Below are 17,750 nucleotides of genomic sequence, written 5' to 3'. Positions count from 1 at the left end.
ACTGGGCCACCTACGCCCTCAAATCTCCTTCAGAATTATTCTCAGCAGTTAGGACAGGAAAAAAGAAGCACTGCATGCCTCTTCAATCAAATGAGCTTTTCACTACCCCTCCCTTTTTTGTTATTCATTTGTGAGATGTGGGCATCGATAGCATTTATTGCCTGACCCTAGTTGCCCTTGAGAAGGTAACAGTGAGCTGCCTTCTTGAACCACTACAGTCCGCCTGCTGTGGATTGACCCACAATGCTGTCAGGGAGGGTATTCCAGGATTTTAACCCAGCGACAGTGAAGGAACAGTAATGTATTTTCAAGTCAGGATGGTGAGTGGCTCGGAGAGGAACTTGAAGGTGGTGGTGGTGTTCCCATATATCTTCTGCCCTTGTCCTTCTAGACAGAAGTGTTTTTTTTTATTATTCATTCACGGGATGAGAACATTGCCCCCTAGGCCAGCATTTATTGTACATCCCCTAATTGCCCTGAGGGCAGTTCAGAGTCAGCCACATTCTGGTGGGTCTGGAATCACATGTAGGCCAGACCAGGTGAGGATGGCAGTTTCCTTCCCGAAAGGGAATTAGCAAACCAGATGGGTTTTTCCCCGACAACCTTTGTGATCATCATTAGATTCCTATTTCCCAATATTTTATTGAATTCAAATTTCATCCTGTGCCGTGGCGGGATTCGAACCTGGATCCACAGAACATTATCTGGGTCTCTGGATTAACAGACCTATGATAATACCATTAGGCCGTTGCCTCCCCTTTGGCTTTGGTGAATTTCAGAATGCATCTTGTAGATAGTACACACTGCTGCTACTGAGCATCGGTAGTGGAGGGAATGGATGATGGTTAACGTAGTGCTAATCAAGCCGGCTGCTTTATCCTGGGTGGTGTCAATCTTCATAAATGTTGGGTCTGCACTCATCCAGGCAGGTGGGGAGTATTCAATCACACTCCTGCCTTGTGCCTTGTAGGTGGTGGGGAATCTTTGGGGAATCAGGTGGTGAGTTACTCGCCGTAGTATTGCTAGCTTCGGACCTGCTGTTGTAGCCACTGTGTTTATGTGATGAGCCCAGTTGAGATTCTGGCCAATGACAGTCCCCAGGGTGTTGATAGTGGGAGGAGCCTGTGCATTATTGGCAATTGGCATTCTTATTGATGAGTCATAGCCTGACATTTGTGTGGCACGAATGTTACTTGGCACTTGTCAGCCCAAGCCTGGATATTGTCCAGATCTTGTTACATTTTGAACATTCGGGATCTGAGGAGTCACAAATGGTGAAGAACAATCATCGGCGAGCATCCCCACTTCTGACTTCATGGTTGAGGGAAGGTCAGTGATAAAGCAGCTGAAGATGGTTGGACCTAGAACACTATCCTGAGGAGCTCCTGCAGAGATGTCTTAAAGCTGAGATGACTGACCTGCAACAACCACGACAATCTTCCTATGTGTCGGAGAGTTTGCTCCTCCCCCGATACCCCCGATACTCACTTTACTGATGATGAAGGATAGACTGATGGAGAGGTAAATGTACGGATTGGATTTGTCCTGTTTTTTGTGTGCAGGACATACTTGGGCAATTTTCCACATTGTCGGTGGTGTAACCACACAGGATCAGCTTGGCTAGAGTAGCGGCAAGTTCTGGAGCAGAAGTCTTCAGTACTATTACCAGAATGTTGCCTTTGCAGTATCCAGTGCCTCCAACTGCTTTTTGATTTCATATGGAGTGAACTGAATTGGCTAAATACTGGTATGTGTGAAATGTTGGGAAACCACGAAGATTATGACATCAAGGGTGGTGGAGTTGTGGACAGCTTGGAGGGCTGTTGTAGGTTGCAATGGGACATTGGCAGGATGTAGAGCTGGGCAAAGAAGTGGCAGATGGAATTCAACCCAGAAATGTAAAGTGATTCATTTTGGAAGGTCGAATTTGAATGCAGAATACAGGGTTAATAGCAGGATTCTCGGCAGTGTGGAGGAACAGAAGGATCTCGGGGTCCGCGTCCATAGATTCCTCAAAATTGCGACTCAAGTTTATAGGGTTGTAAAGAAGTCATATGGTGTGTTGGTGTTCATCAGCAAGGGAATTGAGTTTAAGAGCCACAAAGTTATGCTGCAGTTGTATAAACTCTGGTTGACCACACTTGGAATATTGTATTCGGTTCTGGTTGCCTCCTTCTCGGAAGGATGTGGAAGCTTTAGAGAGGGTGCAGAGAAGATTTACCAGGATGCTGCCTGGACTTGAGGGCAGGACTTATGAGGAAAGGTTGAGAGAACTAGGGTTCTTTTCTTTGCAGCAAAGAACAACGAGAGGTGACTTGATAGAGGTGCACAAGATGATGAGACATTGACTATCCACTGTATCTGAGACTTTTTCCCAGCATATAAATAGCTATTACGAGGGGGCATAATTTTATGGTGATTGGAAGGTATAGGGGAGATGTCAGAGGCAGGTTCTTTACACACAGAGTGGTGGGCGTGTGGAATGCGCTGCCGGCAGTGGTAGTGGAGTCAGATACTTCAGAGATTTTTAAGCGACTCTTGGATAGGCACACGGAGGATAGTAATATGGAGGGTATGCACAGTAGTTTGATCTTAGTAGGATAATAGGTTGGCACAACATCATGGGCTGAAGGGCCTGTACTGTGCTGTACTGTTCTATGCTCACTGGAGGAGGCTGAGATGGATCATCTTCTCGGCACTTCTGGCTGAAGATTGCTGCGAATGCTTCAACCTTACCTTTTGCACTGATTTGCTGGGCTCTTCCATCATTGAGGATAATGAGATTTGTGGAGTCCCCTCTTCCAGTGAGTTGTTTAATTATCCACCACAATTCCTGACTGATGTGGCATGACTGTAGAGCTTAGATCTGATCAGTTGGTTGTGGGACTGCATAGCTCTGTCTATGTTGTTTGGTGTGCGAGTAGTCCTGTTTGATGGCTTCACCAGGTTGACCTCTCATTTTCAGGCACGCCCTCCTGCACTCTCGATTCAACCAAGGGTGGTACCCTGGCTTGATGGTAATTGTTGAGTAGGAGATATGCGGAACCATGAGATTAGAAATTATGCTGGAATATAGTTATGCTGCTGTTGATGGCCCACAGTCCCTCATGGAGGCCCAGCCTTGAGTTGCTAGATCTGTTTGAAGTCTGTCCCATTTAGCACAGTGATAGTGCCACACAACACAACGGAGGTTATTCTTGATGTGAAGGTGGGACTTTGTCTCCACAAAGACCGTGTGGGGGGTCACTCTTACTAATACTGTCATGAACAGATGCATCTGCAGCTGGCAGATTGGTAAGGATCAGGTCAAGTATGATTTTCCCACTTGGTTCCTTCACCACCTGCCATAGACCCAGTCTAGCAGCTGTGCCCTTTAGGACCTGACCAACTCAATCTGAAGTATTGCTATTGAGCCATTCTTGGTGGTGGTCATTGAAACCCCCCACCCAGAGTACATTTTGTGCATTTGCCATCTTCAGTACTTCTGTAAGTGTTGTTCAGCATGGAGAAATACCAATTCATCAACTGAGGGAGGATGGTATGTGGTAATCAGCAGGAGGTTACTTGCCCATGTTTAACCTGAAGCCATGAGACTTCATGGAGTCCAGAGTCAATGTTGAGGACTCCCAGAGCAACTCCCTCTCAACTACGTACCACTGTGCTGCCACCCCTGCCAGATCTGCCCTGCTGGTCATGATGTGGCAGTGTTGGACTGGAGTGGACAAGGTCCGAAATCTCACATCACCAGGTTATAGTCCAACAGGTTGATTTGAAAGCATAAGCTTTCAGAGTCTCAGTCCTTCTTCAGGTGTTCATGTTGTTCGTGTCCCACCAGTGGGACAGGACATATCTATGGATGGTGGTGGTGGAAGCATCTACCGCAGAAGCTCCTAAGTTCCACATTCAGTTGGAAACTCTAACCACCTCTTCCTGCTTTATTTCACCCGTTCCTCCTTGTCTTAATATCCTATTATCACCTTCCTCTATTGCCATAATGCTTACTAGAAAAGTATTTGAATTGTAACAAATGAGTTGATACTTAATCAGAAAATTTGTGCTAGAATTATTTACCGCAAGATGAATTGTTATATTAAAAGGTTAGAAAAGCACTGCTGCAGATAACAAAGTAATGAGTTTTATTTGTTCAACAGGCAATCAAAAATAATGCTGGATTTCGCGTGTGGATCCTCTTCTTCTTGGTGATGTGTTCCTTCTCTCTGCTTTTCTTGGACTGGTATGACAGTTGATGGAGATGACTAAGGTTCTTCATTGTGTTGCAGTGTAAGGCCTGACAGGACTTTATTAATGTTAAAAATATACAACTTGTTCACAGGAGTTGAGCTAGCGCCAAGAAGACAGCACTTACAATGAATTGCAGTATTATTTATATAACATGTTTGCTTTGTCGGTTTAGTAACAGCCTTAAATTTGATTTGCTGAAAGAAATGATTTATATTGGAAATCTGGTGTATAATGTTCATTTCTTTTTCTCACAAGTAGCCATGTCAGATATAATCTTTATGTTCTTATCGCTAATAATGTTGATTTATAATGCTGAAGTCTTGAAATGAACCTGTGAACAGAAATAGCATCAGGAGGCTCGGACTTTGCAGTTCTCAGTACTTTATTTCTAGTTCCAAGGAAATAGCGCCTACAATGTGATAAACATGGTTGATCAGCTTGAAATAATCGTGAACTGTTGGCTTATTAAGTAAGTCAAATATATTGATCATAAATTGGTAATAAAAGTATTAATCTGCAATTGTGAAACACCTTTGTGACCACTTTGTTTGGACATTAGGTAGCATAGACTTTTTATCCTGAGGATAACAGGATTGTAAATTCCAAATAGAACAAGACAGACCATTAAGGCACATTGCTTGATTTCTAAATCTCTGAAAAGTCAACTCAGCTCAACATGGATAATGGCTAGAGTTTCAAAAGCCTTAGCCTGAGCAGCTCTGTTAGGGAGGGGAGAATTAATTTCAGGTTCATGCTGTTGATTTCTTGCTAATGACATTTGTAAGGTAGTGTACGTATGTCACAGTCTGCTAAATACCAGATCACCTTAGTCATTGTTTCCTTTATGGTCAATTAGCTGAATCACCCAAAGAATGGATGGTATCCTAGCAAAATTAATAGAGGTCATCTTCATCACATGGACAGTAAACTCTAGAAGAAACTGCTCACATAATTGTTACAGAACCCGCATTTGTTTCATTACAATTTATTTGAATGGTAACGAAATTGTTGAGTTCAATAAGATTGAATAATGCTCTGCACCACCTTACTGTCTGGATGGTGAAAATCAAATTTGCTCCAAGTGGCTGTGTTGGAGGGCAAGTGAAAGGAGAAATAAAGCAAGAGTTACATTTAGATGATTCACATACAAATGATGCTGTAATAAGAAAATTGATAAACAAGATACATTAAATGTCTTATCCATAATAATTGTGTAAATATGATGTATATTCAGTTCTAAACATATTGCATTATCACCTACTGTGATTGTAAACTGATGAAATTTTTGTTCTTTTAGAAAAAAAATACTAAAATCGGAGGATGTCATATTACTTGACTTTATTGTTTTAAATAGTGAATTGGTTATACCCTCATTGCTTCATTTTACATCCAATACAAGTATCATTTTTGCTCAGATGTATAAAACACATGAAGTTCTGTACAAACAAGACTGAAGTAACACCATAAACACTAAATGACAAATATGGCACACGTTTTACAAAGCATGATGTTTTGGCACTCAATTTGTTGTATGTCTGCATCTTTTTTTTTTCTCTTTTATCCTTTCATGTCTTTCTGTCGACATCCAAAGTGATTTTGTAGAAATTGGTCTCAAGTGTCCACATCTGGCTTTTGACTTGATATTTGCACCTCTTAATTATAAAAGGTAATTTGACTAGTTGGTTACTAGATAATTGACCAGTGGCAGGAAACAAAATGAGGTGCTTACTTCCTCCTGAACTTGAGGGGAAATATTACATAAATATTGTCTATGTTTCAGGACTGAGTATAATTTGTGTATAATTCAAGTCTTAATTAAATTATAAAACATTACACACAAGTATGACCAAAAAAATACTTTTTAAAATGCCAACAGATGACATTGTGTTTCATTATTATCAGTAAAAGATTTCATTTTTTAAAAAATTGACATGGTTTGAAATAATCTTCATTCCTTAAAAGCAATGGTCTTTGTTTGGTTTTTCTACACAAATTCAGCTTCTGAAGAACAGGCTCCAATTATTGTTACTGATGGCAGAAATGTTTAGTGTAGGCTCATAATGGTTGGTTCCCTTGCTGGGCAAAGGTCTCAAAATGCCATTTAAATCCTGAACAGTCAAGGCATGTGCCTATTTCAGGAAAAAGCTGCTTGGGATATCTTCCCAGAAAGGCAGGAACTAATCTAAAAACCATTCTTAATTATAAAAACACTGATTATTTTCTTCAAAATTTGTGACCGGCGTAAAATATCCTACCTACTGTACGACATTAGACAAAATACTTCTTTCTCTGTAAAGCCATATTGTTGGCTCACAGGAGCAAAAACAGAATGCAGCCGTTACAAATTCTGGGGAACTGGAGGGAGATCTACCTAACTGTTTGTCGATGAGCTGAGACAATGGTACTCCACCTTTTCTTTAAGCATTGTTTACAACAAAAGGCGTTGAAACTGACTTGTATGTTAGCACACAGTATATAACTTCGTGATCCAGCTACCAAATTTGCTATTCTGTAAATGACTCCAACCAATGCTTTCTCTGGATTCAATTTCAGCTAAATGCAATGTTTGTATCAACACCGTGGCATCAGATAGAATGGAATATTTTATTCTAATGGTTTGTTTTATAAAATCTCTTACTGCTTTTGTATTCCAAGAAAAAAACAATTCACATTATAAGTTAACACAGAACCATAGTAATATACTTGGCTGTATTTGCTAATTTGACAATATAAGAGAAACTCGCTATTCTAACATACCGTATGATCAAGTATCCATTACCTAGTTTCTAGGGTTTTTGGAGGTGACTTTGCCCTTTATTAAAAAAAAGCATAATTAATGTTAGAGTTTAATTGCATTTTTAGAAGATCTAGCCAGAGAATTGGTATGTGGAGCAGGTCTTTTCTACTTACTTACTTTCATATCCACAACCTGAGGTTAATAAAAGTACAGCATTCCTAGTTGAATGTCCTAACAAAATGAGACAAGCATGCCATCTTGCAAAGAATTTCATTAACACTTACAAATAACATGAATAAAATGAACAGGAGTGGAAGAAAAACTGAACTAGACCAAATTAATTCTTCTATACCTTACTAATGTCAGTGCCTTGTACATTAAGCAGCTAATGTTGGTTCCTGTGGTGGTTTTGGCAAGGAACCGCTGGTCAGACCTGGCAGTTTACTCAGCTGTTTTGCCAGCACCTTCATTTTCCTTCTCCAGTGCTTTCTCTTCAGAGAGTGCAGCCAGCCAGGGTGATACCGAGCGTGAAATGGTCTGTTTAGCCAAGTTGTAGTGGTTGATGACAGTGTAAAATCTTCCCCGAGATGCAGAATCTTGCTCCGAGTAGTAGGTCTCCAAGCCAGACGGAATGCAGCGGTTATGCTGAAGAGAAGAAAGCATGAAAGAGAAGTTAAATAAAGCTTAATCCACAGGTTTGAAAGAGTGGAAATAACCTGTTAACGCAAACATGTTAAATTTATTGTACTTCTCTCACAAACATTACAATTGGGTTTAGGGTGAAACCTGTGAACAATGCAGGACCATCTTTGTTTTGTGATGCAGAATTAAGTTACAGGACTTAGTTTCATTGATAGAAATATGCAGATTACATTCAGAGGAAGAAAATAAGTGCATTTCCAGTACATATTTGGTACGTAGGTGATCCAGTACAGGGTGAAGTCAGATTCTATTTGTGCCATCTTTTACATAGCAAAAAGAAAAGGTTTGATGAAGCAGCTTATTGAGCAGCAACTCAGACTTGTGTAATGTTCTAAAATGCCAGATTTATGCACTAGTTTACCAATTCTGATGCGCGGTTTGGAATTACAAATATTCTGGACTGTTTCACTCCTGCTCCTTAACTTCAACTTGCTGAGATTCCCATGAGTTTTGGCGGATTTCATGAAGCAACTTTGTACTATAGGAAACAGCCAAGTGGCACATGGTAATCTCACAAATGGCAACATAACAGCTACCAGATAATCAGTTTCAGAGATGCTGGTAAGAACGCCCTTGCACCTCAAATAATACCATATAACCTTTTACATTTATCTGAGGAGCCAGAAGGCCTTGGTTTAAGGTCAAATCCAAAACTGTAGCTTTCCTTCAATACTGCACTGATCCTCAGCTTAGGTTGTGTGGTCAAGTCTTCAGTGTGAGGCTGGAACCAATGATTCCAAATCAGACAAGATTACTGCCGATGTTTTCCATTTTCAGGTCATGTGAATGGATTAAGTCACTGACTATTTTATGCTACTGTTCCAGGTTTCCATAAAAATATTCCTGACATTTGATTATTTGAGACCCCGACATTTGTTACGAACGTGTGGATTTTATTCAAACAGCGGAAATATGTAGCAAACACACGGTGTAGGAAACAGACTGTTGGGCCACCCACACTATATGGTCCACTTGAACCTCTTCCCATCTTTCCTCATCTAAATTTACCACCATAACCCGAATTCCCATCTCTCTCATGTGCTTCAGAGATAATGGGAACTGCAGATGCTGGAGAATTCCAAGATATCAAAATGTGAGGCTGGATGAACACAGCAGGCCAAGCAGCATCTCAGGAGCACAAAAGCTGACGTTTCGGGCCTGGACCCTTCATCAGAGAGGGGGATGGGGAGAGGGAACTGGAATAAATAGGGAGAGAGGGGGAGGCGGACCGAAGATGGAGAGTAAAGAAGATAGGTGGAGAGAGTATAGGTGGGGAGGTAGGGAGGGGATAGGTCAGTCCAGGGAAGACGGACAGGTCAAGGAGGTGGGATGAGGTTAGTAGGTAGCTGGGGGTGCGGCTTGGGGTGGGAGGAAGGGACGGGTGAGAGGAAGAACCGGTTAGGGAGGCAGAGACAGGTTGGACTGGTTTTGGGATGCAGTGGGTGGAGGGGGAAGAGCTGGGCTGGTTGTGTGGTGCAGTGGGGGGAGGGGACAAACTGGGCTGGTTTAGGGATGCAGTGGGGAAAGGGGAGACTTTGAAACTGGTGAAGTCCACATTGATACCATATGGCTGCAGGGTTCCCAGGCGGAATATGAGTTGCTGTTCCTGCAACCTTCGGGTGGCATCATTGTGGCAGTGCAGGAGGCCCATGATGGACATGTCATATAGAGAATGGGAGGGGGAGTGGAAATGGTTTGCGACTGGGAGGTGCAGTTGTTTGTTGCGAACTGAGCGGAGGTGTTCTGCAAAGCGGTCTCCAAGCCTCCGCTTTGGTTTCCCCAATGTAGAGGAAGCCGCACCGGGTACAGTGGATGCAGTATACCACATTAAGCAGAGGCTCACCTGCACATCTGCCAATGTGGAATGTCATCTTGGGGCCTGGGATAGGGGTGAGGGAGGAGGTGTGGGGACAAGTGTAGCATTTCCTGCGGTTGCAGGGGAAGGTGCCGGGTGTGGTGGGGTTGGAGGGCAGTGTGGAGCAAACAAGGGAGTCATGGAGAGAGTGGTCTCTCCGGAAAGCAGACAGGGGAGGGGATGGAAAAATGTCTTGGGTGGTGGGGTCGGATTGTAAATGGCGGAAGTGTCGGAGGATGATGCGTTGTATCCGGAGGTTGGTAGGGTGGTGTGTGAGAACGAGGGGGATCCTCTTGGGGCGGTTGTGGCGGGGGCGGGGTGTGAGGGATGTGTTGCGGGAAATACGGGAGACGCGGTCAAGGGCGTTCTCGATCACTGTGGGGGGAAAGTTGCGGTCCTTAAAGAACTTGGACATCTGGGATGTGCGGGAGTGGAATGTCTTATCGTGGGAGCAGATGCGGCGGAGGCGGAGGAATTGGGAATAGGGGATGGAATTTTTGCAGGAAGGTGGGTGGGAGGAGGTGTATTCTAGGTAGCTGTGGGAGTCGGTGGGCTTGAAATGGACATCAGTTACAAGCTGGTTGCCTGAGATGGAGACTGAGAGGTCCAGGAAGGTGAGGGATGTGCTGGAGATGGCCCAGGTGAACTGAAGGTGTTGGTGAAGTGGATGAACTGTTCGAGCTCCTCTGGGGAGCAAGAGGCGGCGCCGATACAGTCATCAATGTACCGGAGGAAGAGGTGGGGTTTGGGGCCTGTGTAGGTGCAGAAGAGGGACTGTTCCACGTAACCTACAAAGAGGCAGGCATAGCTGGGGCCCATGGGGGTGCCCATGGCCACCCCCTTAGTCTGTAGGAAGTGGGAGGAGTCTCTCATATGCTTCCCTAGCTTCGCCTTATACTATTCACCTCAATTTCTTTCCATGTTAGCAAGTTCGACATTCTTCAAATTCTCTGTATAAAGAAGTTCCTTCTGAATTCTTTGATTTCTTACTCATTTACTCGTATGTTGATGGAGGTCTTGTGGTGCAGCAGTGATGTTCTCTGTATTTGGGCCAGATCTCCAAGTCTGAGGCCTTTTCAAGGACTTGTTGGCCAGGAAAGGTACATTTGTAGCAATGGAAGAATGTACAAGCTAATAACCGATACTCCTGATGGCAGTGGGTAAAAGCAGAAGATTCTCCTTCAGCAGGCTGATGCAGAATTTCTCCCTTGTGTGTTACAATCTAATGGAAGTACCTAACCCAACACTCCAAAATGAAGACAGGAGAAAAGAAAAGACAAACAGATGTTCCATTCATGACAAGTTTTGGTCTTCCCCACAAGTAGAAACACAGGATCTTATATAAAAGTTTGACTTCTTTTAAAAGACCATTAGATATAGGAGCATAATTAGGCCCTTAGATCCATCAAATCTGCTTCACCATTTGATCACAGCTGGTAGGTTTCTCAATCCATTCTTCTATCTGCTCCTCATAACCCTTGATCCCCTTACTAATCAAGAACCTATCCACCTCTCTCTTAAATACACTCAATGACTTGGCTTCCACAGCCTTCTATGGCAATGAATTCCACTGATTAATCACTCCTTTGGCTGAAGAAATTCCTCCTCATTTCAGATCTAAAGGATCGTCTCCACTCTGAGGCTGTTCACTCGGGTCCTAGTCTCTCCTACTAAAAGAAAAATCTTCTTTACGTCCATTCTATCGAGGCCCTAGTACTCTGTACCTTCAATAAGATACCCCCCTCTCCTCTATCCTTCTAAACTCCAAGTACAGTCCCAGAGTCCTTGGTCCCTCCTCATATGATTCTGGGGATGAAGGGCTTGTCATTCCTGTAAACCTCCTCCAAAGCCAGCACAACCTTACACATGGGGCCAAAAACTCATATTATTCTAAATCCGGTCTGACCACAACCTTACACAGCCTCAGCAGCATGTCCCTGCTCTTGTATTCTAGCTTCTCAAAATGAATGCTAACACTGTTTTTGCCTTCCTCACTTCCAACTGAACCTGCATTGTTAACCTCAAAAGAATTCTGAACTAGGATTCCCAAGCTTTCTGAAGCCTTTCCCCATTTAGAAAATAGTTTGCACTTATCTTCCTCCCAAAAGATGCAAGAGCATACCTTCCCACATTGTATTCCATCTGCCACTTCTTTGCCCATTCTCTTGGCCTGTCCAAGTCCTTCTGTAGCTTCCTCAATACGACTTGTCCCTCCACATATCTTTGTGACATCTGTAAACTCAGCAACAGTGCCATCAGTTCCTTTGTCCTGACTGATCATGTATAACCTAAATAAATATGTTGTTCCAACAGTGACCCCTATGGAACTCCACTAGTTACTGGCTGCCCTCCAGAAAAAGACCCCTTTATCCCCACTCTCTGCTTTCTGCCAGTCAGCCAATCCTCTGCCTATGCCACTAACACCATAGGCTCTTCTGTTATTTAGCAGCCTCATGTGTAGCACCTTGTCAAAAAAAGTATGGAAATCTAAATAGATCACATCTACCGGCTCTCCTTTGTCTAAGTTGCTTATTTCGTCAAATAATTCTCTCAGATTTGTTAGGCGTGGCCTCTCTGATGAAGTTGTGCTGACTGAGCCCTTACAGATCTCCGCAACATTGTGCCTCAGCCTCCTCTGTTTGAACTTCAGTTCTTGTTGCTCTCTGTCTCAATAAGATCCTACAAGCAGAATCCTTCCTCTTCCAAGAAGCAATGGAGAAAGTGGAACAAGAGGAAAACGTTGGTGTTGTGAAGAGTACCTTCCACCTTCCCCAGTGCTAGGTTCTTGGGAAGGGCCAAGCTTTATCCTTCTGGCCTGCTGCCCTAATATCATCAATTTGAGGTCTCTCTCCTTGCCATCACTACAATTTTCTCTTTTCCTGGCATCTCAGAAGAATGGCTGCCCAGCTGAATGGTGAAATGGAGTGGAGTGCCTGCTGATTTGGTGTGGCAAGATCTCCATCTGTCTCAGAGTGGTTGGGGGTTGGGGGGGGGGTTTGGGGTAAGCAGTGATCAGGTGCAGTAACCACAGGGTCACCCTCCTGCTCTTGTCTCTGACTCCTCTGACCTGTCCAATGCTCCTGGACCTTGGTTTTACAATTACTGCAACTGTATCAAATGGCAGCCAGCCTTTGATTAGTCAGCACCTTCATGGCAAGTGGGACATTGGTGTATCTCTTCCTGTGACAGCAAAAACCCACAAGATGACCCCGTAAGAAACCTGTTCATCGCAGAGATCTGCTGGACTTTCCCATTTGTGGTGGATGTTGGTGTTCTTGGCTTTATGATGCTCATCGCCACACTTCAGAAAAAAAATTTGGACTTCTAACATGATATTGAAAATATTAATATTCAGCAGTTATGTAGCAATTATGCTAAGGGCAGCAAAGTGGCTCAGTGGTTAGCACTGCTGCCTCGGGTGACCGTCTGTGTGGAGTTTGCACATTCTCCCCATGTCTGCATGGGTTTCCTCCCACAGTCCAAAGATGTGTCGGCTACATGGATTAGCCATTGGAAATACATGGTTGCAGGGTTAGCATAGGAGGTTGGGTCTGGGTGGGATGCTCTTCAGAGGGTCAGTGAGGACTCAGTGGGCCGATGGGCCTGCTTCCACGCTGTAAGGATTCTATGATTCGCTGATTATATGCTCAATTACTCAAAACTGCATATTTATATCCTGGCATGCATTAAAAATGGATAATGATTTGTAGTACAAGAGAAGCAGATGCAAAGAGTTAATGTGTATAAAATGGGAATACAAATGTTCTTGAAAAAAAAGAGCTGCAGCAGACTGCTCCAGCAGCAGAAGCCCAAAGTCAGCTTGACCCTGGGGTTAGGTGCTCTTCTTTCCTCTTGCTAACATACTGGACTGTATCTCTCAACTGAGTCGATTATAGCTGAGTCTTGTAGCAATATGCAGCATCTTTCTGACACCAGCTGAATTTAGGAAATCACAGCACGTTTCACAGAAGTAAATTTGCTGACTTATGAAAGTGTGGCAATCCTAATGAGATGGCTCTGATGGTAACTCAGTTGCTTGGTGTACTTTTAATGACATCAATGTAATGAAAATGTGAATGTTTTTCATTAAGTGTACTGAGGCAGTAAAGATGCATTTTGACAAAAATAATAATTGTGAATAGCTGCACCTGCTATAAATTCTCAAAACAAAAGCACAACTATACTGTGTATCATCCCAGGCATTACAGCAGGTAATAATGAAAGTCTGCCTTTCCATTAACAAAGTGAAAATATGATTACACACCTAATCTTTCAAGTAGGGTTTTATTCTTTCTATGTCATACTTCCAGACATCAGACGATCCTAACTTTCTAAAAGTTAAAACTGCAACATTGGATCAAACAATAGGGTTTGTTCTTTCACATAGGAGATACACTTAAGGGTCAAGAGTACTTGCATGTAGATACAAGGGCCTAATTTTCTGAGGAGTGGTAATCACATGCAGTTTGCCACTCCACTCCCTTTTTTTAATGTAACTAAGAAGAGTTCTACACTTCTGAAAGGAGATTCCAATCTGAGCTCATTCAGAAATGTGAAACCAGACTTTCATTCTGACAGGTCTCTTTGTAGCACAGAACAGTCTGGGGAAGACAAATTATGTCCCTTTTCTCAAAGCAGTCAGTTGCCGTAATCTGCAAATTTAAAGATCCAGCATCATAGACAGTCACTGATAGCTCCTGTAAATGGGTAAATATGTAAGGGAGATATGAGGTGAGAGTAATGGGAAGGTGGGGTGCTAGATTGGTAGGGGTAGAGCATGACAGAGAAGAAAGTCAAGGTGAAAAGTGGGCCAGACATAATGCAGTGTTCAAGGGCGGGGGGGGGCGCAGAATATAAGGCATCAGTAGCCCATTGGCAGTATGTTAGAAAATTAAAAGCAGCATCTAGTCATGCTAGTTCAATAGTTTGAATTTTAAAATTCATTCTGTTTGGACGTGTTATGACACCCTTCAGAGGTGTGTGGAACTTGAGCCTTGGTCCTTCCGGCTCAGGAAGTAGGGACTCTGCCACAGAAACAAATTTCCTAACTTAAGCTACCTGCCTCAGTGGTGAAAATATGACCTCATACAGAGGTAAAACCGGAAATATGGGAATAAATTTGTTACTAATCCAATACAGAATTCAAGAGGAACATCTACATCCTGAGAGTGGTTAGAATGGGAATCTTGCCACTAAATGAAGTCACTGAGGCAAACAATTACAGATGCATTCAAGGGCAAACTAAATAATAACATGCGGGAGAAAAGAATAGAAAGGGTATGTTGGGAGAGATTAAATGTAGCAGTGAAGTCATGCCATGTGGAGTTAAAAACCCCACAGGATTTTGTTGAGCTGAACTGTTTTGCTTCTAACCTGCAAATACCTTTGTAAGAACTTGCTGTTCTAGATACCCTGGAAATTAATGCATTCATAGTTTGAAACAAGTTCATGGTGAGCTTGGCAGCTGTAGATTTTCGAAAGAAAATTGTGCCTGCACACTTGCATTTTCCAAATGTGCCTGTTTACGCTACTGGCAAAAATCTTGATTGTTTATTATAGACTCCAATGACAGTGCAAGAACATTTATGGACCTTCCTTGTTTGCCTCGGGTCACTATAGGATATCCTAGTCTATGGCACAAATTTAAATGCAACTCCTACCCACAAAACCATTGTTCCCAGATACTGAAGAAATCAGTTTTGCAGACTGAACGGCAAGGTGGATGAGTTTGGAGTTGGTAGGATTATGAAAGATTTCAAACATAATCTGATATTGGTGCCTGCCTGAAACTCATTCTGGACCATCTACATGATGGTGTGTTTCATCCACTCAGGAAATCTGAGTTGCCAAGGCAGCGTGCTGTATCCAGGAGCACCAGATAGTGGTGGTAGAGGGCCCAGCATTCTTCCCATCACCACCACATTTCTGATCTCTCTTGCTACCTGCCTTTGGAGTTTGTGGGAAGAATTTACTATTGATATTCAGCCTCTTCGGTTAGACTGCAAAGTCAGTTCCCTTTGCCACAAAGCTACAGGAATGCACTCAAATCTGGAGCTTCTGGCTCCGGATCCAGGCATACCACCCAGTGCAGCACAGGACATTGCTCGTCTATGGATGGCAAACAAAAAGGCAGCATTAGATATAATCAGCAGCAATATTATCCTACTCAGTGAATTGAAATGAACTTTAAACTAACAGCAGCTATAAAGCATCAAGCAGTTGAGTAAATAGCTTCGACAAAGTGCAGAATTGGCCACCTAGGACATTAATATTTTAAGTCAAGTACAGCTGCTTTTGGGGAAAATGGCCACAGTTTGATTGATAAGCTCAAATTTACTGTCCAATTTTCCAAAGCAAATCTTAAATCATACAATGGCCATTGTTACATGATTTTTAGAAATATATATGTGGACTCAGTTGTTTTTCCATGTTGATTCCATCCAAAGCCTGTGGGAAAATTAACAAAGCGGGGAGAAGAGCTGGACTGTAGCAGTCACTGAAGCAGACCAGCTGTCTCTTGAATTCAACAATCAAAGTTCCTTTCAATATTCTTCCTGTTGTCTGTGAAGGTCAAAGTATAGTGATGTATAAAATATAACACTTTCTGGAGACCCTGTCATTCAGCTGAAATATTAAACCAAAGCCATGTCTGTTCAGCTGAATACCAAAACATCCCATGTCACTATCTGAAGAAGAACTGAAGGTATTCTCCTGGCCAATGTGTCTTCCGGATCAAAATCACCAGAATTGATTTGTTCGTCATTTGTCTTACTGCTACTTTTGGACTATGCAGACTTGCACAAATTGATAGCTGATGGTTTACAAATATTAGATATTATTGAACTTGAAAGAGTGCAAAAAAGATGTTGCTGAGGTTGGAGGGTTTCAGCTATAGCAAGAGGCTGAATAGGCTGGGGCTTTTTTTCCCTGGAGCATCAGAGGCTGAGGGCTGACTTTATAGAGGTTTACAAAATCATGAGGGGCGTGCAAAGGGTGAATAATCAAAGTCTTTTTCCCAGGGTTGGTGAGTCCAAAAGTAGAGGGCATTGGCTTACGGTGAGATGGGAAAGATATGAAAGAGAACTAAGGGGCAACTTCTTCACACAGAGGGTAGTGTATGTATAGAATGAGCTACCAGAGGAAGTGGTGGAGGCTGGTATAATTACAACATTTAAAAGGTATCTGGATGGGTACATGAACAGGAAGCGTTTAGAGGGATATGGGTCAAATGCTGGCAAATGGGACTAGAATGATTTAGGATATCTGGTCAGCATGGACGAGTTGGAACAAAGGGCTTTTTTCTATACTGTACATCCCAATGACTCTGATTCATTGAGTGTGCACGAAGTATTTTGGTATATCCTGGGGATGCCATTTTTGAAAACAGGCAATGTAGCAGCAGCAAAAATGGCTGGTATACCTACATGTTTTCCTGGCTACTTTGGAATACAACATGCACTCAAATCTCCCAGATGTGGCAGAAGTAGTTAGTCAGTCAATCAGTACAAATCACTTAGAGTCATAGAGATATACAACACAGAAACAAAACTTTCGGTCCAACTCATCCATGCCAGTCAGATATCCTAAAAAAATCTAGTCCCTTTGTCAGCATTTGGCCCATATCCCTCTTAAACACTTTCTATTCGTGCATCCATCCAAATGCCTTTTAAATGTAATTGTACCAGCCTCCACCACTTCCTCTGGCAGCTCATTCCGTACACACACCACCCTCTGCGTGAAAAAGTCGCCCCTTAGGTCCCTTTTATGCCTTACTCTCCTCGCCTTAAAACCTTTGCCAACTAGCCTTGGACTCCCCCACCCTGGGAAAAATACCTTGCCTATTTATCCTATCCAATCACTTCATGTTTTTATAAGTCTCTGCAAGGCCATCCCCTCAGCCTCGTACAGTCCAAGGAAAATAGCCCCAGCCTATTCAGTCTCTCTCTGTTGCTCAAACCCTGCAACCTCCGCAACATTCTCATAAATATTTTCTGAACCCTTTTGAGTATCATAACATCCTTCCTACAGCAGGGAGACGAGAACTGCATGCAAAAGTGGCTGACCAATGTTCTGTACAGCCACAACATGACCTTCCAACTCCTATACTTAATGCACTGACCAATAATGGCAAACATACCAAATGCCTTCTTCACTATCCTAAGTACCTGTGTCTCCACTTTCAGGGAACTATGAACCTGCACTCCAAGATTTCTG

At 42.9% G+C, this 17,750-nt stretch overlaps 2 protein-coding genes across 4 annotated transcripts in view; one reads left to right on the top strand and one right to left on the bottom strand.

The window, feature by feature from the left end:
• The window catches only part of stx18 (syntaxin 18), a 167,068-nt gene extending 162,296 nt beyond the window's left edge, over positions 1–4,772 (top strand). For both annotated transcript variants that reach the window (XM_048527422.2, XM_048527431.2), the window contains one exon: positions 4,152–4,772. In XM_048527422.2, coding sequence (XP_048383379.1) covers positions 4,152–4,247 — 96 coding nt within the window. In that variant the 3' untranslated portion in view covers positions 4,248–4,772. The remainder of the gene's footprint in view (positions 1–4,151) is intronic.
• Positions 4,773–5,565: 793 nt separating this feature from the next.
• The window catches only part of LOC125454692 (neuronal vesicle trafficking-associated protein 1-like), a 64,411-nt gene continuing 52,226 nt past the window's right edge, over positions 5,566–17,750 (bottom strand). For both annotated transcript variants that reach the window (XM_059655188.1, XM_059655205.1), the window contains exon 5: positions 5,566–7,624. In XM_059655188.1, coding sequence (XP_059511171.1) covers positions 7,421–7,624 — 204 coding nt within the window. In that variant the 3' untranslated portion in view covers positions 5,566–7,420. The remainder of the gene's footprint in view (positions 7,625–17,750) is intronic.

The sequence above is a fragment of the Stegostoma tigrinum genome, chromosome 1 (genome assembly GCF_030684315.1).
Source record: "Stegostoma tigrinum isolate sSteTig4 chromosome 1, sSteTig4.hap1, whole genome shotgun sequence".
In the NCBI taxonomy this organism is placed as follows: domain Eukaryota; kingdom Metazoa; phylum Chordata; class Chondrichthyes; order Orectolobiformes; family Stegostomatidae; genus Stegostoma; species Stegostoma tigrinum.
The sequence above is the reverse complement of the archived record's forward strand: the minus strand, read 5'-3'. Positions and strand labels throughout refer to the sequence as shown.